The sequence below is a fragment of the Schistocerca serialis genome, chromosome 5, assembly GCF_023864345.2.
Source record: "Schistocerca serialis cubense isolate TAMUIC-IGC-003099 chromosome 5, iqSchSeri2.2, whole genome shotgun sequence".
In the NCBI taxonomy this organism is placed as follows: Eukaryota; Metazoa; Arthropoda; class Insecta; order Orthoptera; family Acrididae; genus Schistocerca; species Schistocerca serialis.
In genome coordinates, this window is record NC_064642.1 from 318,326,716 (window position 1) to 318,354,688 (window position 27,973).

At 45.7% G+C, this 27,973-nt stretch overlaps 1 protein-coding gene across 1 annotated transcript in view; it reads left to right on the top strand.

The window, feature by feature from the left end:
* Window positions 1-27,973, top strand: part of LOC126481920 (neuroendocrine convertase 2) — a 1,488,910-nt gene that overhangs the window by 1,284,495 nt on the left and 176,442 nt on the right. Inside the window, exons 8-10 of the mRNA XM_050105880.1 lie at window positions 6,463-6,675; window positions 14,539-14,639; window positions 22,852-23,085. Coding sequence (XP_049961837.1) covers window positions 6,463-6,675; window positions 14,539-14,639; window positions 22,852-23,085 — 548 coding nt within the window. The remainder of the gene's footprint in view (window positions 1-6,462; window positions 6,676-14,538; window positions 14,640-22,851; window positions 23,086-27,973) is intronic.

Genomic DNA, 27,973 nt, shown 5'->3' on the forward strand with positions numbered 1-27,973 from the left:
CAGGAAACCCTCACCCCCCTTGGAGTACCGTTCCAGATGATCCAGTGAAGACATCATGTCATCCAGCTGCTCAGGCACCAACCGACATGAAACGTTCAGGTGCCCTAATCATTGTGTAAGGTTTTGAGGAAGGAACAAGGACTGTTTAAGCTGTAAATATTTTTGGTTTAATGTTGCAGTCTTGTCACAGAAATACACGTATTTACACAGTTTACAATGTGACAATGTTACGACAGTTGTCAAACGAATGCATCTCGTCCTCAGAAAGTGAAATAATCCTAAACACAACAATGGTAAATTTTAACTAGAAGTAGCTTTACAAAATTATTTTTAGGACTACATCATGATGTTGGCCAGTACTACGATAAATCTTCCAATTCCGCTTCAAGGTTTAGTACTATTTTGGATGACAATCAAGTCTATGGAGGATGGTTAGTTTTGTGACAAGTTGAGCAAAAGATTACCCAAAGTCGCTCTAGTTTACAGTGGATGCAAGCTGGTGAACCAACAAGTGTACGCCTCTGCTCGCCTTATTTACCTTAGCTGTGATGAGCTGTCATCTGCATGGCTGCTGTAATCCTCTGAAATTCCTATAAAAACTAATTAAGCCTTTGCTGATTTTTCCAGCAGAAACTTTCCCTGCGTTTCTTGTTATGCAAGAAAACATGTACTCATCCCTAGTCTTGGAATATAGCCATATGCATGCGCGTGGCTGAAGCAGTGTGCATATTAAAATGCCCTGTCAGTCCTCGCAAGAACAATTAACTAACCGGCTGGTTCGTTTCTCCACATTTGGAGCTCAACGACGCTACAGCTAATATCTAGCTGAATGTCAGCCGCAGTAATCGCAGTGTTCACACAAATTTCTCCTCTGCATCGTACAGAGCGTTATGTGCCCCATTCTGCACTTGACGCCAGTTCAGAGAAGAGTTCCCGAAAATTTCGCTCTTGTCTTTCTTGAAGCCAAACTGTCTCCCCACCTGGGTTCTTTCGTTCTCCATGTCACGGCTTTTTTCGACCAATAGGAGCGTTCCTCTTATTTTGTGGAAACACCCTCTGCCAATCGCAAGGGTCCTGCCATTAAGCTGCGTCTAAATCTCGGCACTTTACTCCTTCCCAGTTCATTTCCACCAATCGGACGTTTTGTGCCTGCTCCAGACGTCTAAAAGTTACATGCATACGCACTTGTGTACCACTCGCTGTTCACGTGATCAACTGCGTCACTGGTTTTGTTTGTATCCATTTGGAATTCCGAAATGCAGTTTTCTAAAGCTTCTTTCTGTCCTACTTCCGGTGGCCCGTTACTTGTTCTCCAGTATGCATAACCTGTCCAGTCACTGACTACCACTGCAGGACTCCCCCTAAGAGCTTTTTTTGGTACCTCCCCTGGTTCGGCCTCTGCTTCTGCCCACACCTGCTTCCACACAAAATGTTTCCTCTCACTGCTTGTTTCACCTTCTGCTCATTGACATGCATTATATGGGAGTGGTGTGTTAATACCATCGATTGAGTGTCATCTCTTTTGCATCACATACTTATAGGCAAATCCGCTCATTACCGCCAAAATAAGTTAGGTGTCATATTCACCTTCCCGTTATGATGTACCAAACTCTTATGCAAGATGCGAAATTGACAGGCATTTATTCTGCCACCTTACAATTGTACACCTCGTGTACACTGTCTGCGCAGTCGAGACTACACTCCTGGAAATGGAAAAAAGAACACATTGACACCGGTGTGTCAGACCCATCATACTTGCTCCGGACACTGCGAGAGGGCTGTACAAGCAATGATGACACGCACGGCACAGCGGACACACCAGGAACCGCGGTGTTGGCCGTCGAATGGCGCTAGCTGCGCAGCATTTGTGCACCGCCGCCGTCAGTGTCAGCCAGTTTGCCGTGGCATACGGAGCTCCATCGCAGTCTTTAACACTGGCAGCATGCCGCGACAGCGTGGACGTGAACCGTATGTGCAGTTGACGGACTTTGAGCGAGGGCGTATAGTGGGCATGCGGGAGGCCGGGTGGACGTACCGCCGAATTGCTCAACACGTGGGGCGTGAGGTCTCCACAGTACATCGATGTTGTCGCCAGTGGTCGGCGGAAGGTGCACGTGCCCGTCGACCTGGGACCGGACCGCAGCGACGCACAGATGCACGCCAAGACCGTAGGATCCTACGCAGTGCCGTAGGGGACCGCACCGCCACTTCCCAGCAAATTAGGGACACTGTTGCTCCTGGGGTATCGGCGAGGACCATTCGCAACCGTCTCCATGAAGCTGGGCTACGGTCCCGCACACCGTTAGGCCGTCTTCCGCTCACGCCCCAACATCGTGCAGCCCGCCTCCAGTGGTATCGCGACAGGCGTGAATGGAGGGACGAATGGAGACGTGTCGTCTTCAGCGATGAGAGTCGCTTCTGCCTTGGTGCCAATGATGGTCGTATGCGTGTTTGGCGCCGTGCAGGTGAGCGCCACAATCAGGACTGCATACGACCGAGGCACACAGGGCCAACACCCGGCAGCATGGTGTGGGGAGCGATCTCCTACACTGGCCGTACACCACTGGTGATCGTCGAGGGGACGCTGAATAGTGCACGGTACATCCAAACCGTCATCGAACCCATCGTTCTACCATTCCTAGACCGGCAAGGGAACTTGCTGTTCCAACAGGACAATGCACGTCCGCATGTATCCCGTGCCACCCAACGTGCTCTAGAAGGTGTAAGTCAACTACCCTGGCCAGCAAGATCTCCGGATCTGTCCCCCATTGAGCATGTTTGGGACTGAATGAAGCGTCGTCTCACGCGGTCTGCACGTCCAGCACGAACGCTGGTCCAACTGAGGCGCCAGGTGGAAATGGCATGGCAAGCCGTTCCACAGGACTACATCCAGCATCTCTACGATCGTCTCCATGGGAGAATAGCAGCCTGCATTGCTGCGAAAGGTGGATATACACTGTACTAGTGCCGACATTGTGCATGCTCTGTTGCCTGTGTCTATGTGCCTGTGGTTCTGTCAGTGTGATCATGTGATGTATCTGACCCCAAGAATGTGTCAATAAAGTTTCCCCTTCCTGGGACAATGAATTCACGGTGTTCTTATTTCAATTTCCAGGAGTGTATATGACACCACACATTCCATGGAATCATCTTGTAGAAACTCGAATATTTCATCTGCCACTTCCTTCTCTGTCTGCAAAATTTCTTGGTCTCAGCTTCAGCAACTGTTACAGCCAAGCTCTTCACCTTGTGTCAGGCCACGGAGTACATCCGGCGACACGGCTTTTCCAGTTGTGTCCTCCGCTCAGACTCACTCAGTGCCCTCCAAAGTCTATGTACGCTGTACACTGCACATCCCTTAGTGCAGCAGGTCCATGAAAACTGTCACTTGCTCATTCTTTGTGGAGCCAGTGTCATGTTTCTGTGGGTCCCTGGTCATGTCAGTCAGTGTGGTTCAAATGGCTCTGAGCACTATGGGACTCAACATCTGAGGTCATCAGTCCCCTAGAACTTAGAACTATTTAAACCTAACTAACCTAAGGACATCACACACAGCCATGCCCGAGACAGGATTCGAACCTGCGACCGTAGCGGTCACGCGGTTCCAAACTGAAGCGCCTAGAACCGCACGGCCACACGGGCCGGCAGTCAGTGTGGAAATGAGGCTGCTGACACTGCTGCCAATGCTGCAGTCCTCGTAACTAAGCGCACTAGTACCTATATTCCCTCCAATGATCTCTGCGTTGCCGTGTGTCGGAAGGTGGTATCCCTTTGGCATTGCCAATGGTCCTCCCTTCACGGGAATAAGCTTCAGCTTATTAAGCCTCTCCCAGCGCCTTTGACGACCTCCTCTCGGCCCTCCCGCCAGGATGAGATTATTTTAACTCGGCTTCGTATTGGGCACTGCCTTTTTAGCCATTGTCATTCGCTAAGTGGCGCTAACCCATCACTTTGTACACATTGGACCCAACTTTTAACTGTCCGCCACTTTAAGCTGGAATGCAATTTTTTTTAACAATTTACGTTCCAGCTTGGGTTTGCTATCTGATTTCAGCCGTTCAAGTGAATGACGCGCAGGCTGTCGACCGCGTTTCATTTTTGCTGAAGCAATATGCCGGAGGCCATTTAATTTTTAGTTTTGGACCTCCATTTCTGTATGGTTATTAGCCCTTTTTCCACGGGCCCGTGTTTAGCTGTCTCCTATACTGTCTATTGGGACTGACATATAGTCGTTTAACTCCTCTCTGTGTTCGTGTTCTATAGTTTTGACTCGGGCGTGTATGACCCTAGTTGTTTTTTGCGCCCTAAAGCCAAACAAAACAAACAAACTATATTACTCGTCAACTAAACAGTTCAACTATGCACTGTCGCCTCGGGCTGTGCTCAGCACTGCATACCTCCAGGCCCTCCAGCTGTTTCCATCAGCAGTCTGTATTGTGGTTGCATGGTAGACAATATATGGGGCTTCGAACGCCGTAAACATCATTGGCCTTTGGCAAACTCACACTCACGTGGTTCCTTGTTAGCAATATATTCGAGTGTACTGCCTCAAAATGCGTAAATTTACACACGTATGGAAAATTTAATGTGCGGCTGATCCCGGCGGAGGTTCGAGTCCTCCCTCAGGCATGGGTGTGTGTGTCCTTAGGGTAATTTAGGTTAAGTAGTGTGTATGCTTAGTGACTGATGAGCTTAGCCATTAAGTCGCGTAATATTTCACTCATATTTCGACATTTTAAATGGAAAGAAAATAGAAACCTGAAATGGCGTGACACTTTTCCTAGTTTTATTGACGTGTCAGAACACATTACAAGATGATGATGACGTCCCACACTCTGAGGAGAGTAGGGGACGATGCGGGAGACCCACACAGCCGACTAGGCAAGGTCCTAGCGGAGGCCATTGCCTTCCTCCGACCGTAACGGGGATGAATGATGAAGACAACACAACAACACCCAGTCATCTCGAGGCAGGGAAAATCCTTGACCCCGCCGGGTATCAAACCCGGGACGCCGTGCTCGGGAAGCGAGAACGCTACCTCAAGACCATGAGCTGCAGACACATTACAAGGATAAATGGAATATGGTTAGTCATTTCAATTTTAAGTTTTTATGAAGTAAACTGAAAATAATGTCCCGCTTTGTTTGGAAAGTGACATTTTCACTTTTTACTTTTACAGCGTTTCTGCTACAGCTTGAGGTACCACTAACCCTAATTTCATTTCAATAACGATTGAATATTTACATAAGCCATTTCAGGTGTTCTTTCAACTCCAGAAACCGTCTTCACAATCCCCTTGGTTCTTCAAGTAGGTCCAATGCCCTGTTAATTTATTTCTGGGATATCTTCAGCATCAGACCATATTAAGGTGTATGTTGGGTCACCTGTCATTTTCACATACTTAACTGTCTCTCGTCGTAAGATATTACTTTGTCTATGTGCAATAAAGTTCTTGGTTTTCTTCTTTTCTCATTTTGTTTGCATCTAATAGCCTGTATAAAGCTACCCCACCCAAGTGAGAGTCGTACATCTTCTGTTGTTTTCTGCTTGCTAGTAACATGCCTCAACAAAGACCGACTTTCGCCTACAGTTCCCACCTTTTGAGATCTTACTGAATTACATTTCCTACTAACAAGAAAAACAACTATAATATAACTATGACATAGCAATGAAAGTTTCTAGGCATCATAAAGTAAATAACTGCATTCATCACCGAGCCGGATGATGTACAAACAGCGCAATTATGATTTTCCTACCTATTAAGTCCAGTACGTCTTACTCCTTTCTCTCTACGTCCGAACAGGTCCACCGGTAACAACCATCCGCCATGTCATCTTCAGCCGACTACCTTCTCTGGATGAGGATGTAGAGGGACATGCGGTCAGCACACCGCTCTCCCTGCCGTTGTCAGTTTTCGTGACTGGGGCTGGTTACTTCTCAGTCAAGTATCTCCTCAATTGGCCTCACAAGGGCTGAGTGCTCCCTGCTTGCCAAGAGTGCTCGGTAGACGCAGGCAGTCCCCTATCAAAGTGGTAGGGTCTTACAACTGTGGAAGGGCCGTTGGCATGTCTTACTCAAACAGCCATTTTACTCAGAACTTCAAACACGGGCCACGTACGGCGCTCAACAGAATTTAATCGGAAATGTGTAAAGTAACCTGGTCTGTGTAAAGTAACCCCCGTCGACGGTACAACCTGAACAATTTTCTCATGGTGACTATTTTTATAAGAATGTATAGTACCCGAACTTAACAGAATTGAAACTTCTCATTTAATCATATTTTCTTGAAAAGTGATGACTGTACTTCAACGGATAATAGTAGTTAACTGAAAATGGGACCTAATTCGATGATAAGTCTACACCTGGGATGTTTCATGAGGCTTACGCAGTATTTATGGGGCTACGGCTCCCAAATAACAGGAATTAGGACGAATGCAGCGAAGTTGCCATTGTGCTGTGCAGGGCCGGAACGGCCTGGGCAACATCTACGTGTGGGCGAGCGGCGACGGCGGCGAGGACGACGACTGCAACTGCGACGGGTACGCGGCCAGCATGTGGACCGTGTCTATCAACAGCGCCATCAACGACGGCCAGAACGCGCACTACGACGAGAGCTGCTCCTCCACGCTGGCCTCCACCTTCAGCAACGGCGCCAAGGACCCCAACACCGGAGTCGTGAGTACTCGCTCGCTCGGTGTTCTTTGCGCGCATGCGCGGTCGCCAACTTGAAGTGCATGTCACTCATGCGGGCACACAGCGATTTTTCTTTCTTAACTCATCTGTCTTTCCAGATTCTCTCCTACAACATTTCCTATTTTGTTGTAATCTTTTCATCTCTATGAATCTGCTACACCCCTCTGCCTCTGCAACCTGTCTTTCATATTCAGATATTTTTCTGCTCCTATTATCCGTCCCCGCTCTCTCTCTCTCTCTGCTGCTCCTTGCTCCTTCCAGCTTGAATTTCACTGTCTTCGACATTGTAGCAAATGTGCCACTAACCTGGCCTTGCTTCTTGTAAGGATCCTCCAAAAATTTATTTCCTCACCTCACCTATTCTTTGTAGTATTTCTTCATGCAGCAAATAAATCCCGTATTTAAATAGAATTATCAGTTCAAAATTGTGACCTGTGTTTAAATAACAAATATCAAAAGGCCAAATAAATGCATCACCTTCATCTGACCTCCTTGTTTCAGTAAATAGCAAGGTGAAGCTGTGTGTTTCCAGAGATTTTACTTATGTTTCAACAGACTTCCTTAAAATATTTATTAGGTGTGCTACTAGCCCTTTCTTGTTGATAAAGTAAGACGAATGTCTACAACCCCACTAAATACTACATTAGAAAAGTTAACATCATTGGTTTTCACGTCTTCCACTTCAAACTAAATCAGCATGGCCCCGGGTATAGAATCAATGTTTCGCGACGACATTATTTAACAACATTTTCTCAACCTTCCACACACGTCAGATGGCTTAGGCCCTCGATATATCTCGTCATCCACTGTCAGTTCTTCGACCGCCATTATATACATGTACATATATACTTCGCAGGCCACTGTATGGTGCGCGGTGGAGGGTACCGTGTACCACTATTAGTCATTGCCTTTCCTGTTCCACTCGCATATAGAGCAAGGGAAAAATTGTCCTTAAGCGAAATGTACGTTGGCAACAGCAGAATCGATCTGCAGTCAGCTTAAAATGGCGGTTCTCTAAATTTTTTTTAATAGACTTCCTCGAGAAGAACGTCTGCTACCTCCAGGGATTCCCATTTGAGTTCCCGAAGCGTCTCCGTGGTTCTTGAGTATTGTTCAAAAATCGTAAATAATGTGAGCCGTGTTAAATGTGCTGGTACGGATACTGGTTCGCTTTTGAATGATATTTTGTCTGGTAATACAAGCTCAGCCACTGCGTTACCATAGGGGGCCTGAAGATAACGTAATGCTGTGCCGAAACCGGTTGCCTCTGGATGAAAAAAAGGTTATCGGTTTATTTATTGCTTGTTATATCTATATCAGCTGTCGTCCTTTCGTCTCTCATAGCAAGGGTGATCGAAGTGAGACAAATGTATGCTCGTTACAAGTTGTTAGGGATGAGACCCTCAGCAGCGCGACAGGGAATGATACTCTTCAGATTAAACCTGAATTGTCAGTCGGCAAAGAAAGCTAGACTTCTGGTGTGAAAGCTTGAATTTTGTGTTCAACCGTTCGATTGTCATCGTTATTTAGACAAATGGCCTTGCACTTCGCTTTTTATGTTTAATCGTATGGCTAGCCCCCCCCCCCCCCCCCCCCCCCCCCCCCCCTCGTCGGTCAGACCGTTCGCCGGGTGCCGGTATTTCAATTTGACGCCACTTCGGCGACCTGCAGTCGATGAGGATGATAGGACGATGATGAGGGCAGCACAACACCCAGTCCCTGGGGGGGGGGGGGGGGGGGGGGGGAGAGAAAATTCCCCGACCCAGCCGGGAATCGAACCCTGGCGCAAAGGATTGACAATCCGTCACGCTGACCACTGAGCTACCGGTGGCGGACTGCACTTCACTGATCAGCTGCGAGAGAGCAATACGCTTTGAGCTTGTTCCCAGTATCTGTCCAGGCGTAACAGACACGAAAAATGAAACTTCCTGGCAGATTAAAACTGTGTGCCCGACCGAGACTCGAACTCGGGACCTTTGCCTTTCGCGGGCAAGTGCTTTACCCTCTGAGCTACCGAAGCACGACTCACGCCCCGTACTCACAGCTTTACTTCTGCCAGTATCTCGTCTCCCACCCTCCAAGTTTCGCAGGAGAGCTTCTGTAAAGTTTGGAAGGTAGGAGACGAGATCCTGGCAGAAGTAAAGCTGTGAGTACCGGGCGTGAGTCTGCTTCGGTAGCTCAGATGGTAGAGCACTCGCCCGCGAAAGGCAAAGGTCCCGAGTTCGAGACTCGGTCGGGCACACAGTTTCAATCAAAATTTTTTTTCAAATGGCTCTGAGCACTATGGGACTTAACATCTATGGTCATCTATGGTCATTTATGGTCATCAGTCCCCTAGAACTTAGAACTACTTAAACCTAACTAACCTAAGGACATCACACACATCCATGCCCGAGGCAGGATTCGAACCTGCGACCGCTAGACCACCGCGGCCGGCCAGTTTTAATCTGCCAGGAAGTTTCATATCAGCGCACACTTCGCTGTAGAGTGAAAATCTCATTCTGGAGACACGAAAAATGCTACCCTAGAGGAAGGAGCTCCCTTTAAGAAATTCCTTTAACAGATCCCTACCGCCGAAATCATTTCGCGCTACATAGCGTTTACGATGTTATTGCCCGAATGTATTCTCTGGCGTGGTGATGCCAGCTGTTGAATGGAAGGCTCCCGCCATATGTATATATCGATTCTGTTTTTACGACAGCAGCATCTGGGCATGTTATAAATTAAAGTTCCCCAAGCCGTATTTTTTTTATGTGAAGCCCAGTCTGAAGATCTGGTATAGGGAGTTTGATGGGTTTTTCACTAACAGTCAGACTGATCTGCGCGGAATGGTTTTTGTCTATAATTCATTGTCACTACCTCACAGTCCGCCCGTGGTAGCTGAGTGGTCAGCGCGACGGAATGTCATACCTAACGGCCCGTGTTCGATTCCCGGCTGGGTCGGAGATTTTCTCCGCTCAGGGACTGGGTGTTGTGTTGTCCTCATCATTTCATCCCCATCGACACGCAAGTCGCCGAAGTGGCGTCAACTCGAAAGACTTGCACCAGGCAAACGGTCTGCCCGACGGGCGACCCTAGCCGCACGGAAAAAAAAACTACTCCAGACAAGTCGTCCAGCCGTATATACTAAGCGAAGTCTGGCCTAATCGCCTGTTTCCTATATATTTCCTTCACTTTGCTCGATGCGCTCGTCAGGCATGTTTTCTTAGTGTTTTCGACAGATATTTGCAGTATCGCTTTTGCGATGTGTGGATGTAGTCAGCCCAAACAAATAAGCGCATCGTCGACGGAAAGCGTTGCAATGTTCTCTTTAGCAATAAACCACTGCCACAGTGAGAACATCAGCATAGGCGTACAACAGCTCATATTTGTTATTGTGGGTCACCCAACCATGGAAACGTTGTAGCAAAGTGAAGGAGATTAACAGATTTTTTTTTCACTGTTAAAGATTGATAAAAGTCATATCATATTCAGAGAGACTAAAGCACTCCACGACCTCAAATGAAATTACAAAATGACACTATCATTGTGGGGGGGGAGGGGGGGGGAGCAGCAAATGATATGGAAGACTGCATGGAGAAAACGCAGCAACATCCCATCTGGACACCTCGCAAATTCAGAGCAAATGAGTCAAAAAGAGGCCAAAAATCGTAATCAGTTAAGCAACACAAGCAAAGCAAGGAAGGAAAGAGCTGTTCAGAATATAGATCGCGCCACCACAGTTTGTGACACCTGCAAGTACATTCCCCCAAATCAGCTAACGTGCGCCAATCAGCACCACACGGCGGTCCGATATGACTCTCTCTCAGTGAGCCGAGCTCTGACTTAATGAGATATTTCGAACAGAATGACCTCCTACATGCCAACCAGCATGGATTCCGAAAACATCGATCATGTCAAACCCAACTCGTATTTTTCTCACATGACATACTGCAAGCTCTGGAGCAAGGCATCAGATGCAGTATTTCTTGATTTCTGGAAGCCATTTGTCTCGCTATCACATCTATGCTTTTTACAAAATATACGATCGCATGGAGTATCAAATGAAATTTATGACTGGGGTTGAGCATTTCTTGGTAGGGAGGATGCAGAAAGTTATCTGGTATGGAGAGGCGTCGACAGACATAAAAATAACTTGGATGTGCAACATGGAATTGTGTTTGGATCCTTTCTGTTCATGTTTTATGTTACTGAACTTGTGGACAGTATTAATAGTAACATCAGACTTTCTGCAGACGATGTGTACTGAAGTACTGTCTGAAACAAGCTGCATAAATACTCTTAGATCTTGATAAGATTTCAAAGCGGCGTTAGGTTCGTCAACATGCTTTAAATGTTCATAAATGTAAAACTGTGCAGTTAATTAAAAGAAAAATCATAGGATCCTATAGCTATAATATCATTCAATTCATACAAGTACCTGGATCAAACACTTTGTAGGGATATGAAATGGAATGGTCGCATAGACTGATCCGTTGGTAAAGCAGGTGGCAGATTTTGTTTTATTTGTAGAACACAGTGGAAATGTAATCAGGGTTATGAAATGCAATGACCACATAGGCTCATTCGTGGGTAAAGCAGATAGTAGACTTCGCTTTATTGGTAGAATATAAGGCAAATGTAATCAGTATACAAATCACTCCTGTGACTCATCCTAAAGTATTAGTCAAGTGTGTGGGACCCATACCAAATAGGACTAACAGGGGATATTGAACGTATACAGAGAAGGGCAGCATGAGTGGTAAGTTTCTTTTTTTTTTTCAGTGGGAGAGTGTCACACAGATGATGAATAAACTGAACTGGAGGGCTCGTGAAGATAAACATAAAATATCCAGAGAGAGCCTACATACAAAGATTCAAGAACTGCCTTTAAATTATGACTCTAGGAATATAGTAAAACTCCCTACATATCGCTCACAATAGGGATCTTGAGTACAAGATTAGATCATTTAAAGCGCACACAGAGGCATCTATAAAAACGTTCTCCCCTGATTCTGGAATGGGAAAAAAGTCTAATAACTGGCACCCTTTGCCATGCCCTTCACAGTGGTTTGCAGAGTATAGATGTAGATGTAGAATCTCTGTTCGCAGGCCTCCATTTCTCTACTTTCAAAACATTCTCAACGGAGGGGCATGAGTCCATGCTGTTGCCAATGTAATGAACAAGAATATCGATTATTTCTTGAAAAAAATAGGGAAATGCAGCAGAAACTACCACTCTTGGAATACAAAAAATGGTTCAAATGGCTCAGAGCACTATGGGACTTAATTTCTGAGGGCATCAGTCCCTTAGAACTTAGAACTGCTTAAACCTAACGAACCTAAGGACATCACACATATCCATGCCCGAGGCAGGATTCGAACCTGCGACCGTAGCGGCCGCGCAGTTCCAGACTGTAGCGCCTAGAGCCTCTCGGCCACTCCGGCCGGCCTTGGAATACAAACAGCACATTAAGAAATACAATGTTGGTATAGGCCTTGCACAGTCTCTCCTCAGGGGGTCAGGCTCTTCACGTCACGTCAAGCAAAGTGGCGGGGCAACTCATTTCGATCGGATAGCCAAAATTTTGGAGTAAAAGCAACCGTCTTTCTCTCGGTGGTCGGGCACTGATGCAGCCTCTTGGTCTTTAATGTTCAGGTGGAATAGGCAAAAATTTCAGACTCAATTGTTCTCTAGTGACTGCAGTGGCCGCATGACGCCCCCGGCTCTCAGCTAGGCGAGGTGTCAGGTCAAACTACAAAAGCACAAACCAGGCATCAGCGTAACTTCGCAAAGACTGCCTGTCTCCCTGGGGAGGCTCGCCTCTCCTAAAGGATTCGCTGAGGAGGCTCGCGTCTCCTAGTGGATCCACTGACTACCTTCTGCTTGCAATAGGATCTTGAGACCACATCAGGAGTGCACCTACCCATCCGAAAATCGCAACACTTTTCACCCAAACACACAAGTCCAGTACCCACAATGCAATAAACACAAAATAATGATAGAAAATGAAAAATACCGCTTAGCGACATGTTACGGTAATGTAACACATGGGGAGTTATCCTACTCGAAGAAGGGATGCTGTCGGGGAAGACGTAAAGCATGAAAGGATACTATTGGTCTGCAATAATGTTCAAGTAGTTCACTGCTGCTAGGGTGCCTTTGATTACTATCACAAGTCCCACAGCAGCTCAGGGGAATCTCCTCCATACCACAATACTACCCCAGCAGCCAGTGTCCACGGCGGAATTCTTGTTTCGAGCAGCCGTTCCTCCAACATGACGTCGCATCCGGTCACGACCATCGACCTATTCTAACAAAAAATTTGATTCATCTAACGATCCAACCACAGGACACGGTTACGTTGATCCAAGTCCAATCTTGATGATCTCTTGCCTCCGTAATCATAACTGACGATGCCACTGGATCAACACGGGAACATGTAGGGATCGAATGCTAAGAGTTTCATGTTCAGAAATGTGCGCTGAACGGTGTGCTCCAAATCATTTGTACCTGTGCCAGCTCTGTACTCCATTGTCACGTATCGCTGAATATCTTGGTTTACAAACTCGACAACCCTACCTCAAGGTCCTGTGATAAGGCGTGGACGTTCAACTCCTTGTCGCCCGTTCTGGTTTCACCATCTGTCAACCATTTTCCATAGATGCTCGCTACTGCAGTAAGCCGTTTGCTAGATGGTAGTACCAAAGATAACAATCTAATCATTGTAAAAGTCGCTTATGGCATTCGAGTTCCCCATTTGCAGTCCATATCGTCACTAGAATGATGCTTCTCAATTTATCAGTGCTGCGTTTATATCCATTGCTTACCGCGGCATATGGTTCCAACGCCGCAAGCTGCGTTCAGTCTCTCAATGGGCTTTAAACATTGAGTTTTAACTCATCAGCGTAGGGGACTGTAATGGATGAGGTGTCGCGTTTGTAGTGCGTGATGATGAGAGAAGAAAAGCGATGAAACTCCATACCGACACACAGCCGACTCCTCTCAAATCACACCAAGTGGGCCTCCCAACTGACGCTCCCTCCAACGCACGGATCACTATCAACAATATCACATACCCTCACAAATGGTTCAAAGGGCTCTGAGCACTATGCGACTCAGCATCTGAGGTCATAAGTCCCCTAGAACTTATAACTACTTAAACCTAACTAACCGAAGGACATCACACACATCCATGCCCGAGGCCGGAATCGAACCTGCTATCGTAGCGGTCGCGCGGTTCCAGACTGTAGCGCCTAGAACCGTCATCGTCACACAGCGTGCTCTTTGACAATATTGTAAACGTATAACAGAGGCATCACACGTAATGGAACCCGCCCGGCTAGCCCCGCAGTCCAATGCCCTGCTTCCCGATCGGGTACACGTGCCGGCCCCCGGCACGAATCCGCCCGGCGGATTAGTGTTGAGGTCCGGTGTGCCGGGCAGCCTGTGGATGCTTTTTAGGTGGTTTCCCATCTGCCTCAGCGAATGCGGGCTGGTTCCCAATATTTCACCTCAGTTACACTATGTCGGCGATTGCTGCGCAAACACAGTCTCCAAGTACGCGTACATCATGATTACTCTACCACGCAAACATTTGGGGTACACTCGTCTGGTACTAGACACTCCCGGGGTTCCGTATGGGGCGGCGGTGGCGTGGGTGGACTGCTGGGCCTATTGTTGGGTTCCGTACCACTGAGGGCTACGGCCGGACGAAGCCTCACCGTCGTTGATAGGTCCCCGGTCCAATACACACACATGTAATGGAAGAAAGGAGAACTTCCTCCCCTAAGCACCTGGCTGTACTGTAGAGACTAGAGTTAACAACATATGCACCAGATGAAAGTGTGCAACGTGTGTTCCAGGCGACGACGGACTTGTACGGCAAGTGCACGACGACGCACTCTGGCACGTCAGCGGCCGCTCCGGAAGCGGCAGGCGTCTTCGCGCTGGCGCTGGAGGCCAAGTGAGTACAGTACACACTACGCTAAACCTACAGCAACCTCACCTTCATGCTCCCAATTAAATGCAATTTCTCCCGTGCTTTGTTGTATTTTACACCAATATATGTAAAAGCCTGTTCTCCCTTGCCATGACCTGTGAGATGTGGCGCAGTTTTTATAAAACACTGCTTATATTGTGGCGGAGCTGGTTCAAACAACAATGCTTTTAGATTCTTATGGTTAACCTAAACTATTTGCTGCAGATCCAAGATAGATGTTTTTAACAGACTACAGCCTACTTCCTTCCATATCCTTGTCCAATTTTCCTCATGTATTCTTCTTTCTTCGTGCATGAGACAGTGAAGCCTCGTACAAACTACACTACTGGCCATTAAAATTGCTACACTACGAAGATGAATTGCTACAGGCGCGAAATTAAACCGCCAGGAAGAAGATACTGTGATATGCGAATGATTAGCTTTTCAGAGCATTCACACAAGGTTGGTGCCGGTGGCGACACCTACAACGTGCTAACATGAGAAAAGTTTCCAACCGATTTCTCATACACAAACAGCAGTTGACCGGCGTTGCCTGGTGAAACGTTGTTGTGATGCCTCGTGTAAGGAGGAGAAATGCGTACCATCACGTTTCCGACTTTCATAAAGGAGCGAATGTAGCCTATCGCGATTGCGGTTTATCGTATTGCGACATTGCTGCTCGCGTTGGTAGAGATCCAATGACTGTTAGCAGAATATGGAATCGGTGGGTTCAGGACAGTAATACGGAACGACGTGCTAGATCCCAACGGCCTCGTATCACTAGCAGTCGAGATGACAGGCATCTTATCCGCATGGCTGTAACCGAGCGTGCAGCCACGTCTCAATCCCTGAGTCAAGAGTTGAGGACGTTTGCAAGACAACAACCATCAGCACGAACAATTCGACGACGTTTGCAGCAGCATGGACTACCAGCTCGGAGACCATGGCTGCGGTTGCTCTTGACGCTGCATCACAGACAGGAGCGCCTGCGATGGTGTACTCAACGACGAACCTAGGTACACGAATGGAAAAACGTCATTTTTTCGGATTTATCCAGGTTCTGTTTACAGCATCATGATGGTTGCATCCGTGTTTGGCGACATCGCGGTGAACGCACATTGGAAGCGTGTATTCGTCATCGCCATACTGGCGCATCACCCAGCGTGATGGTATGGGTGCCATTAGTTACACGTCTCGGTCACCTCTTGTTCGCATTGACGGCACTTTGAACAGTGGACGTTACATTTCAGATGTGTTACGACCTGTGGCTCTACCCTTCATTCGATCCCTGCGAAACCCTACATTTCAGCAGGATAATGCACGACCCCATGTTCCAGGTCCTGTACGGGCCTTTCTGGATACAGAAAATGTTCGACTGCTGTCCTGGCCAGCAAATTCTCCAGATCTCTCACCAATTGAAAACGTCTGGTCAATGATGGTCGAGCAACTGGCTCGTCACAATACGCCAGTCACTACTCTTGATGGACTATGGTATCGTGTTGAAGCTACATGGGCAGCTGTACTTGTATACGCCATCCAAGCTCTGTTTGACTCAATGCCCAGGCGTATCAGGGCCGTTATTACGGCCAGAGGTGGTTGTTCTGGGTACGGATTTCTCAGGATGTATGCACCCAAATTGCGTGAAATTCTAGTATAATATATTTGTCCAATGAATACCTGTTTATCATCTGCATTTCTTCTTGGTGTAGCAATTTTAATGCCCAGTATTGTATGTAAAAACCTATTCTCCGTTGCCATGACCTGTGAGATGTGGCGCAGTTTTTATAAAACACTGCTCATATTGTTCCGGTGCTGATACAAACAACAACAATTTTCGGTTCTTATGGTTACCCTAAACTATTTGCTTCAGATCTAAGACAGATGTTTTGAACAGGCTTCCTTCCATATCCTTGCCAAATTTTCCTCATGTACCTCTTCTTTCCTCATGCATGAAACAGTGCGGCCTCGTACGGACTATTACTTCTACTGACAGATTCCCTATCTGTCCTTTGCCCTCCGAGTGGGCATCAACCTCTTGGCTGGTAGGTGTATGTCATTTTCGAAACACGAGTCTGATCCGTTCTATCTAACTGAATTATACATTCGGTTCGTAAGATGTAGGTACATTCATTATACTTTCTATCTACTCCCTTATTCCTGCGTTTCTTTTCTGTATCTTCTTTTACAACTTGCTTCTTAAAAATCTGATTTCCTTCCTCTGCAACCTTTTCGTTACATGCCGGGTGATCAAAAAGTCAGTATAAATTTTAAAACTGAATAAATCACGGAATAATGTAGATAGAGAGGTACAAATTGACACACTTTCTTGGAATGACATGGGTTTTTATTAGAACCAAATAAATACAAAAGTTCAAAAATGTCCAACAGATGGCGCTTCATCTGATCAGAATAGCAATAATTAGCATAACAGAGTAAGACAAAGCAAAGATGATTTTCTTTACAGGAAATACCTAATATGTCCACCATCATTCCTCAACAATAGCTGTAGTCGAGAAATAATGTTGTGAACAGCACTGTAAAGCATGTCCAGAGTTATGGTGAGGCTTTGGCGTCGGATGTTGTCGTTCAGAATCCCTAGAGATGTCGGTCGATCACGATACACTTGCGACTTCAGGTAACCCCAAAGCCAATACTCGCACGAACTGAGGTCTGGGGACCTGGGAGGACAAGCATGAAGAAAGTGGCGGCTGAGCACACGATCATCACCAAACGACGCGCGCAAGAGATCTTTCGCGCGTCTAGCAATATGGGGTGGAGCGCCGTCCTGCATAAACATCGTACGTTCCAGCAGGTGTTTATCAGCCAGGCTGGGGATGATGCGATTCTGTAACATATCGGCGTACCTCCCACCCGTCGCGGTAGCAGTTACAAAACCAGAATCATGCATTTCCTCGAAGAAAACAGGCCCGATAACGGTAGATGTGGTAAATCCAACCCACACAGTGACTTTCTCTTCGTGCAATGGAGTTTCCACGACAGTTCTAAGATTTTCGGTAGCCAAAACTCTGCAGTTGTGGGCGTTGACAGACCCTCGGAGCGTGAAATGAGCTTCGTCGGTCCACACCGCGTTACTCAACCAATCGTCATCTTCCGCCATCTTTTGAAACGCCCACATCTCAAATGCCCTCCGCTTCACTAAATCGCCAGGTAACAGTTCATGATGCCGATGGATTTTGTACGGATAGCATCGGAGGGTACGGCTAAGTGCCAACCAAACAGTAGTGTATGGAATGCCGGTTCGACGTGCGACTGCACAAGTGCTGACTTCCCCGTGCGTAGACGAACCCTCTACAGTCTCCATTTCTTCCTGAACTGTCTCAGCAGCATTACGCCTTGTGCTCGGTCGGCCATTGCGGGGTCTATCGTCTAAACAACCCGTGGCTTCGAACTTCGAAGTCATTCTCGCCACAGCTGCATTTGTCTACGGCCCTTTACCCATTCGAATCCTCTTCCTATGGCGATAGGATCGTAGCGCTGAACTAGCACATTCCCCATTCTGATAATACAGCTTCACTAAAAGCGCCTTTTCAGGTAACCTCAACATGCTGCGACTGCTGGCGCATCTGATTCTCTCTCTCATTACAGCTCCTTTCATACACAATTGTCATGCGCAGTCACTGACGTTTTGCTGTCCAGCGCCATCTGTCGGACATTTTGTGAACTTTGTTTTTTTTTTGGTTCTAATAAAACTCCATGTAATTCCAAGCATGCGTGTCAATTTTTACCTCTCTATCTACATTATAGGCAACGGCCTTGCCGCATTGGATACACCGGTTCCCGTGCGATCACCGAAGTTAATCGCTGTTGGGCGTGGCCGGCACTTGTATGGGTGACCATCCAGGCCGCCACGCGCTGTTGCCATTTTCCGGGGTGCACTCAGCCTCGTTATGCCAATTGAGGAGCTACTCGACCGAATAGTAGCGGCTTCGGTCAAGAATACCATCTTACGACCGGGAGAGCGGTGTGCTGACCCCACGCCCCTCTTATCCGCATCCTCCCCTGAGGATGACACGGCGGTCGGATGGTCCCGGTAGGCCACTCGTGGCCTGAAGACGGAGTGCTATCTACACTATTCCGTGTTTTATTAAGTTTTCAAATTTATACTGACTTTTTGATCACCCGGTGCATCACTGGCGGTCTGTGCCGAGAGCATATCGTATGCATCCGAGTCGTCTTCCTGCTAGCGCTGATCCGAAGAGAAGCTGGCAATTTCGGATTCGGGCGTCTGTGCTCTTCGATTTTATGACTTCAGAACGTCTCCAATCCCATATTCTTCCGACCTAAAAAAAAAGGCTAGAAGCAATTTGTGGGAGGGGCAGTGGTCAAGAACAGCCTGATGGTAGTTAGAGAACAGACAACTTCTTTCGTTCACAGAGGTTTCCCACTTTGCCTTGACTGCAACTATCAACCTACAGTATTTTTTGTAGCACAGCGCTTCCCCGGTGAAGAAGAAGCAGAGCTGTTAACTTTTGGTCTACGTATATTTAACGGTTGCCGCCACCTTGAGCAGATATTCAAATCTTCTCAGAATGATTGCATTCGAATTTAGATTCCAGCATATTGGTCCTCAGTACGCTGTGAGGTTACAGCTAAGCCTTCGACGTACCGCTGTGCGTGTTAGAATGATCCACATCGGTTGACCTCGCTGATTGATCGCTCTCCCCGCGGACTCACATGCCTTTATTGAAGAATGTGTCGCACAACGAATAATTAATGAGACAGGGCTGGCCCTAGCAAACATGACGCCTGGCTGTTGTAACTCACACAAGATAACAATCAGAGGATTCACCGAACTACGAAATAAAATAGTGGTCTAAATGCATACTTGTTTATTACAAAAATGTCTGTAGGCTAGTAAGTCATCAATCCGAAATGTTAGTTGCGTGTATAGTTCTTCGTTCATTTTGGCGGACACGGTCACTGCAGATTTAACTCTCCGTAAATCATGTGCAGATTCCAACGTTGTGGTATCTATGTGAATTATCCATTATTTGATGATTTGTTTCTTCCCTTGTTGAATTTATAGCGACCCCTATTAACAGTTTATAGTTTTCTCATTCCAAAATGAAATTTTCACTCAGCAGTGGAGTGTGCACTGATATGAAACTTACTAGTAGAATAAAACTGTGTGCCGAACTGAGACTCGAACTCGGGACCTTCGCCTTTCGCGGGTGGGTACTCTACGGACTCATCACGATGTGCTTGTGCAGGCAAATATCCCGAGTTCGAGTATCGGTGCGAAACACAGTTTTAATCTGCCAAGCACTTTCAGTTTTCTCTTTGTCTGTACTGTTTCTCATCGAACTGATCCAATAATAATTTGTTAATCAAGTATTTCAGCAAAGTACGAAAATAAAAATGAAAATAATTGTTTGTTCAGTATTTTAAATCTCAGAAAGCTCTTCACAAATAATGTTCAAATTTTGACATAACGCTACGTTCAATTACGCGCGTGTTTCTATATTCCTACTGGAGCGCGAAATGTAATATGTAAATATAAATATAATGATTAAACAGAAAATCTATATAAAAATGTAAATGTTTTGTTCAAAATCATAAATATCTGAAAGTTCTTCACCGGTTACTTTCAAATGCGGATATAACGTTACATTTGAATACATGCGTGTTTTTATATACCTATTGCAGCACGACATATAATATATGAATATGAATGTAATAATTATAGAGAAAATCTGTACAAAAATGTAAATGTATGTTTCTCCAAAACTGTAAAGCTCTGAAAGCTCTGCACCGACTGTTTCGAAATTTTGACACAACGTTGCATTCGAATACGTGCTTCTTTTTACATACGTATTTTTTAAATGTATGTGATATGTAAATCAATGTTTAATATATGAAGGGGAAAATTTACTATCAAAGAATTTGTAATGTCCTTAAGCTATTTATTTCTAACTGTTACAAAATACTCTGATGAGCATTAGGACGGACATAGGACATACGTTTTAACATACGTAATATATAAATACATATGTAAAATAAATAGTGGAAACTTTTTAACCGAAAATCTCAAAAACCACTTGATCAGTTTACTTGAAATTCTTACACCCTTCTGTAATAAACATTTGGGAACACAGGCTACATATATTAAATATATATTAAAAATATTAAAATTATATTAAATATATTAAAAATATGTAGCCTGTGTGCCCATATGTTTATTACATTAACGTGTAAAAATTTGAAGTACACTGACAATATAAATAATAGTTAAATGCTGTTAGCAAACAAGAGATCTGTTTTTATGGCTTATTGGCTAATGATTAGTACTGCTATAGAATCCAAATTTGCAAAAAGAATAAACAAGGCTCAAGTCAAAGAGAGAAGAATGGGAGATGGACAGTGGGCTGAGAGGAAATGGACATAGAAAGCAGAAAGGAGGAGATGGACAGAGAGATGGGGAGGAGGTGATGGATAGATAGAGGTGGAGGGGGGGACAAAAAGAGGGGCAGGTGGAGATAAACACATAGAGGGGGGAGAAGTAGACTGGGATTTATGACCGACTTCCGTTAATATTAGAAACGTATGGCTGCTCTTTTCTTTCTTTTCTGTTTCAGCAGACTGAGCCATCTTAACACATGGCTGGGAACAACTAGTATTGTAATAAGCAGGGATACATGTATATCAGTGTTTCATTTCGTAGTTATGAACACCCTGTTTGTTACAGCACCCAGGTCTCATGTTTTCCAGGGCTATCCCTGTTTCATTGATTATCAGTTGCTCGTCATCATTTCATGTAAGGCATGTGCGCTCTTGGGGAGAAACCTATCGACGGGGCCAAGCGATGCTAAACACGCTGACATTCACAAGGGCATGTCGAAAGCTTAACCGTAAACTCTCAATGTCAGGAATCATATTTGTTACACGATTTTCTCTCTGAATTTTTAATCAGAGGTAAATTCGCATTTTATATTATGTAACTTCAAAATAATACTGATAGTCTGATAAGTTCAGCAGTGAGTCAGACATTAAAATTGTGTCAGGAAGCTGCAGTGATATATAGTGATTATTAATTATATTGGATTTCAGGTGTTCCACAGGGAAGCGTTCTGGGACCTCTGCTGTTCCTGATCTATATAAATGACCAGGGTGACAATCTGAGCAGTTCTCTTAGGTTCTTCGCAGATGATGCTGTAATTTACCGTCTAGTAAGGTCATCCGAAACCAGTATCTGTTGCAAAGCGATTTAGAAAAGATTGCAGTATGGTGTGGCAGGTGGCAGTTGACGCTAAATAACGAAAAGTGTGAGGTGATACACATGAGTTACAAAAGAAATCCGTTGGAATTCGATTACTCGATAAATAGTACAATTCTCAAGGCTGTCAATTCAACTAAGTACCTGGGTGTAAAAATTACGAATAACTTCAGTTGGAAAGACCACATAGATAATATTGTGGGGAAGGCGAGCCAAAGGTTGCGTTTCATTGGCAGGACACTTAGAAGATGCAACAAGTCCACTAAAGAGACAGCTTACACTACACTCGTTCGTCCTCTGTTAGAATATTGCTGCGCGGTGTGAGATCCTTACCAGGTGGGATTGACGGAGTACATCGAAAGGGTGCAAAAAAGGGCAGCTCGTTTTGTATTATCACGTAATAGGGGGGAGAGTGTGGCAGATATGATACGCGAGTTGGGATGGAGGTCATTAAATCAAAGACGATTTTCGTCGCGGCGAGATCTATTTACGAAATTTCAGTCACCAACTTTCTCTTCCGAGTGCGGAAATATTTTGTTGAGCCCAACCTACATAGGTAGGAATGATCATCAAAATAAAATAAGAGAAATCAGAGCTCGAACAGAAAGGTTTAGATGTTCGATTTTCTCGCGCGCTGATCGGGAGTGGAATGGTAGGGAGATAGTGTGATTGTGGTTCGATGAACCCTCTGCCAAGCACTTAAATGTGAATTGCAGAGTAATCACGTAGATGTAGATGTAGATGTGAGTGCCCCGACGCGAGAACACCCTTGCTAGCGTCGTGTCGGTACAGAGTCTCTTCTTGGTTGTGGCAACACTATGTAGTTGTTAAGATTTCAGGAACACACTAGTTGCAGCCGACGAGAAACATTCAGCTTCCCTGCAACAGATCTGTGACATCTATTTCAAACGCCAGCAGGCAGTCAACCCTGTCTGAATCGTGTGGTGTTGTTTTTTTCCGCAGCCCGCAGCTGACGTGGCGGGACATCCAGCACCTGACGGTGCTCACGTCGAAGCGCAACTCACTGTTCGACGCGAAGCGGCGCTTCCACTGGACGATGAACGGCGTGGGCCTCGAGTTCAACCACCTCTTCGGCTTCGGCGTGCTGGACGCTGGCGCCATGGTGGCGCTCGCCAAGCAGTGGCGCACCGTGCCCGCCAGGTTCCACTGCGAGGGCGGATCCGTCAACGAAGCGCAGTGAGTCTCGCCGCCTTCCTTACTGTCTTTACACTTCTCCAGCACGGGGCGGGCTGGCAGCGGGACACAACCCGCATTTCAGCAAACATGTACGTTTTAAAAGTGTTATTTTTCCATTGTTTAGAGACTAAGCAGTTGGACAATGGCGAATAAATGTACGCTTCTAGCACAATGACAACTACGAACCAAAAACGCTAACAACCAATAAAATAATGGGAGTTCTAGTACAGTGACACCCATCAACCAAAAATGCCAACAACCAATAAAATAATGGGAAATTCAACAGCTATTCGATTGCTTTAGAGACACTCTACTGACTATCTTCCATGGATCCGAACAATCCAGTACCATATGTGACACCTCGCTGAAGTCAACGACCGCCGAGTTTCGCCAGCGAGGAAAAATCCGCTGGCTTTTTTTAATAATGGATGGCGGATGCAAGTCTCAACGGCAGAAGCGCACCATCCAGCCGTTTTTAAAATCAAGTCTTTTGGTCTTATCCTGTCGGATCGTGTATAGAGCCTTCTACACGCATGCTCATAAGTTAAGGATAATTGCAGAATGTGGTGCCACACAACGTGGCACTACAAAAAACTAGCGCTAATAGCATAGGCACATAGGGGAACACACACGCCACAAATCTGCAAGTCCACGGTATCGGTGATAAGTTGAGAAAACCGTTCCGAAGCACATGTGCTACAAAACGCCACTGTTTCCTGAGATGTGCCTCGACATCTATATGGGATATGATCATCATACACACGTACACAGGCCACACAACTGGTTGGCATACTCTGGATCAAGTGGCCGAGCAGGTGCTGGGGTATAGCCTCCCATTCTCATATCAGTGCCTGTCGGAGCTCCTGAAGTGTCGAAGGGGTTTGAAGACGTGCAGCGATACGTCGACCGAGACAATCCCAGACGTGTTCGGTGGGGTTTATGTCTGGAGAATAGGCAGGCCACTCCATTCGCCTGATATCTTCTGTTTGAAGGTACTCCTCCATGGCAGCTCGGTGGGGCCGTGGGTTATCATCCATCAGGACGAAGGTGGGAGCCACTGCACCCATGAAAAGGCGGACTTACTGGTGCGAAGTGACGTCCCGATACACCTGAACTGTTACAGTTCCTCTGTCAAAGATATTCAGGTGTGTACGTGCACCAATCATAATTCCACCCCACACCATCAAACCACGATCTCCATACAGGTTCCTTTCAAGAACATCAACGGGTTGGTATATGCTTCCTGGTTCACGCCAGAAGAAAACCCGGCGACAATCACTGTTCAGACTATACCTGGACTCCTCCGTGAACATAACCTGGAACCACCGTTCCAATGACCATGTACCGTGTTCTTGACACCAGGCTTTACAGGCTCTCTTGTGACCAGGGTTCAGTGGAAAGCACCTTGCAGGTCTCCGGGCGAATTAACCACGTCTGTTCTGTCGTCTGTAGATTATGTGTCTGGAGACAACTGTTCCAGTGGCTGCGGTAAGGTCCCGAGCAAGGCTACCTGCAGTACTCCGTGGCCGTCTGCGGGCATTGATCGTGATATATCGGTCTTCTTGTGGTGTTGTACACTGTGGAAGTCCCGTACTGTAGCGCCTGGACACGTTTCCTGTCTCCTGGAGTCGTTGCCATAATCTTGAGATCACACTTTGTGGCACACGGAGGGCCCGTGCTGTGATCTGCTGTTTGACCAGCCTGCAGTGGCCCTTGTATTCCGCCCCTCATAACGTCATCAATATTTCTTTGAACTATTTTCAACACACAGTCACCATTAGCACGTCTGAAAACATCTGCTCACTTACTCGCTGCACCGTACTATGACATGCACCAACACACCTCTGTGTATGTGGACTGCTGCCAGCGTCACCATGCGACGACCGCTGGTCAAATGCACCGCATCGTCATACCCCGAGATGATTTAAACCCGCAAACCGCCCACCAGAGCGTTGTTTCACCATGTATCAGCATTATCCTTAATTTATGAGCATGAGTGTAGTTCACTCTGAAACTTCCTCTCTGATATGAAAGAACTGAGTGCCAACGACTGCCCACGCTTTTTCAGCATCTGTGATTGGCTTAGTTGGCGTAGCTGATTGGTTGGAGGCGGCCCCTAAATAAAGAATTTGCTCTGAACGTGGATGGAGGCCGCCCCTAAATAAAGAATTCGCTTTGAACGCTGCTTGCAGAGGAGGCTCGTGAGTCTTCGGGCGGAGGGAACTCTGGCTCCAGAAATCGGTGGAAACACACGTTCTGTTACTACACAGTGTTAGGTACTGACTCGGGTTAAAACTTAAAAGTTTGGTCACGTTCAAAACTGATGGCTTCAGAACTAGTAGGAGTACTGAGCGATTTACTTGATATTTGTTGGATTTCCGCGTGAAGTTTAACAATTTTCATTGGGAGTTTAAGATCTTGCACTTCGAGCATTGCGTCAGCTCGAAACCATTCAGGTTGTAGGACTGCGAACACAGTGACGAGTCTTGAGCTGATTCCTTCCTTTAGACTATCAAGCGTAGCTAGAAATGTGAAGCATTAGTTCCAAGCATTCTGGAAACAATGCTGATTAAAGGCAGTGATTCATTTCAGCACGATATTGGACGCCATGTGGTTGCAGACTAGAATGTCCATTTCACCTTCATTAAAAAACGGATCATTTCAAAAAATTCAGAAAAAAATCTGGGGCAATTAAGGGATAAAAACCGGATGCAAGTTGCACTGATAAAATTTAACTGACATATAAATTTCTCTTTGCAGCATGCAGTCAAATGATACCAAATGACTTTCTACAGTTATTCTCCCGCTCCGTCATCGTACTTTTCACTTTCATGTAATTCATCAACAAGGGCATTTTCTTTTGACATTTTATCGTAAATGTGAACATAAAAAATGTTTTTTGAAAATGAGCAAGTCCTTCACTGATTCAAATTTCATTTTATTTTATTATTATCTTATTCACTAAGGAAAACACACGTATATTTAACGGTTTCTCCACTACCGCTGTTAAATGAAACTCACTTTTTGTATTTCTATTAAAATTACACATTCGTTTTGGCATGCTGAAACAGTGATTGCATAGATTTAAAATTGTCATGTACCTACCACAACTTATTCAAGCTGCTCACCACAGCGGAAATTTTTGACGCCTAAACAATCGAAAATACAACATAACTTGAATCAGTAGTACCACCGGTGAAAAATATTAACAGTAAATAAACAGAGATCTAGAGAAAGCTACACAAGAGACGCTTCCTAGCGTATATAATTGCGCACTAAATCTATAAGCTAAAACCCTTTAGCCAAGCGAAACCATAAAAAAAGTCTGGACGCACGCACGTCCCCAAAAACCTTTTGGGCACAGCGTGACATTTTGGGGAAAAAAAGAGTGACTCTGCCGCAAAAAACGAGACGAATGGACTTTCTTTCGCATACAGCCGTCATTTCATTAGTATCATGCTTACTAGGAGAAAATGCCAAGCTTTATTGCAATAAACGAGTAAATCATGATACGTATCACTACAATCTATCGAAGTGCAATTACAGTGCCTTCCCTTTCTAATTTCTATCTGCAAGGATCTCTTACTCGTATGCTTGTCCGTAATCCTATTTCGAACCAGGTAATATACCACATATGTAATATTAGCTTTTTCACACTAAACTCTCACCGATGTTCATTCCCTAAGTTGATACGTAAGGGACTAAAGTTACATAAGAAAATCAGTCTCGTGGTCATGTTGCATCAAATGTGTAGTTTCAGCAACATATGGTAAGCTTTATGAATGCAAGTTAATTGCTTTGCAAATTTACTTCATTTCCCATCCCCTTAGAGAGTATCCATAGCCGGCCGAGGTGGCCGAGCGGTTCTAGGCGCTACAGTCTCGAACCGAGCGACCGCTACGGTTGCAGGTTCGAATCCTGCCTCGGGCATGGATGTGTGTGATGTCCTTAGGTTAGTTAGGTTTAAGTAGTTCTAAGTTCTAGGGGACTGATGACCACAGATGATAAGTCCCATAGTCCGCAGAGCCATTTGAACCATTTTGTCTTTAATAAAGTGCCTTTGATTTAAAAGGCAAATTACGTTTCTGACAAAAGTACGTCTTAATACATGCAATCCGTAAATAATGCGTTAGAGTTTCTTATAAAATGTACTATTGCTTCAGATATGCATATGGAAAACCTGTGTTGCAAGATTACTTGGTGACATATTCGGCTTGTCTAACATTTATATGGGTGAATGCTAAAAACATTTGACATGGAAATTTCGTAGGAACGTACAATGAGTAGTATTCCAATTTTCCTATAATCACAAGCTTAATGATATTCGTGTTTCCCCGATACAGACTGCCTCAGAAAAACAATGACAAATGTCCTGGATCATTGGTTTGTAAATCCAGAATACCCTGCTTATAACTGCATGTTATGCGTCCGCGATTTGACGCTATCTTTGGGTTCCATGCACTGGCAGAACTCAAACCTTCGCTGATGACGTATCTTCTTACCGCCCTCGTAGTTCCATGTTGTCCGCCCCTATAGCAGAGTGGTCAGCGCGGCGGTCTGTCACGCCAAGGGGCCCGGGTTAGATTTCCGGCTTGGTCGGAGATTTTCTCCGCTCAGGGACTGGGTGTTGTGTTCTCCTCATTATCATTTCATCATCATCAGTGGAAGGCAACGAGAAACCATCACAGGAATCACTTCCCTAGACGCTCATGCGGTAGACCTCTCTGAAGAGGCTTCCCCTATGACAAGAACACAAAGTTTAAGTTCCATGTTCTTACAGCATTTCGAGGTTTCCTTATGCTTTGGTTGAATGGGTACAGAAACATTCATGTTGCTCGTCATAGAGTGGCCTCAGACTGATGCTAATCAACAGCGTGGGCCTTTCAAA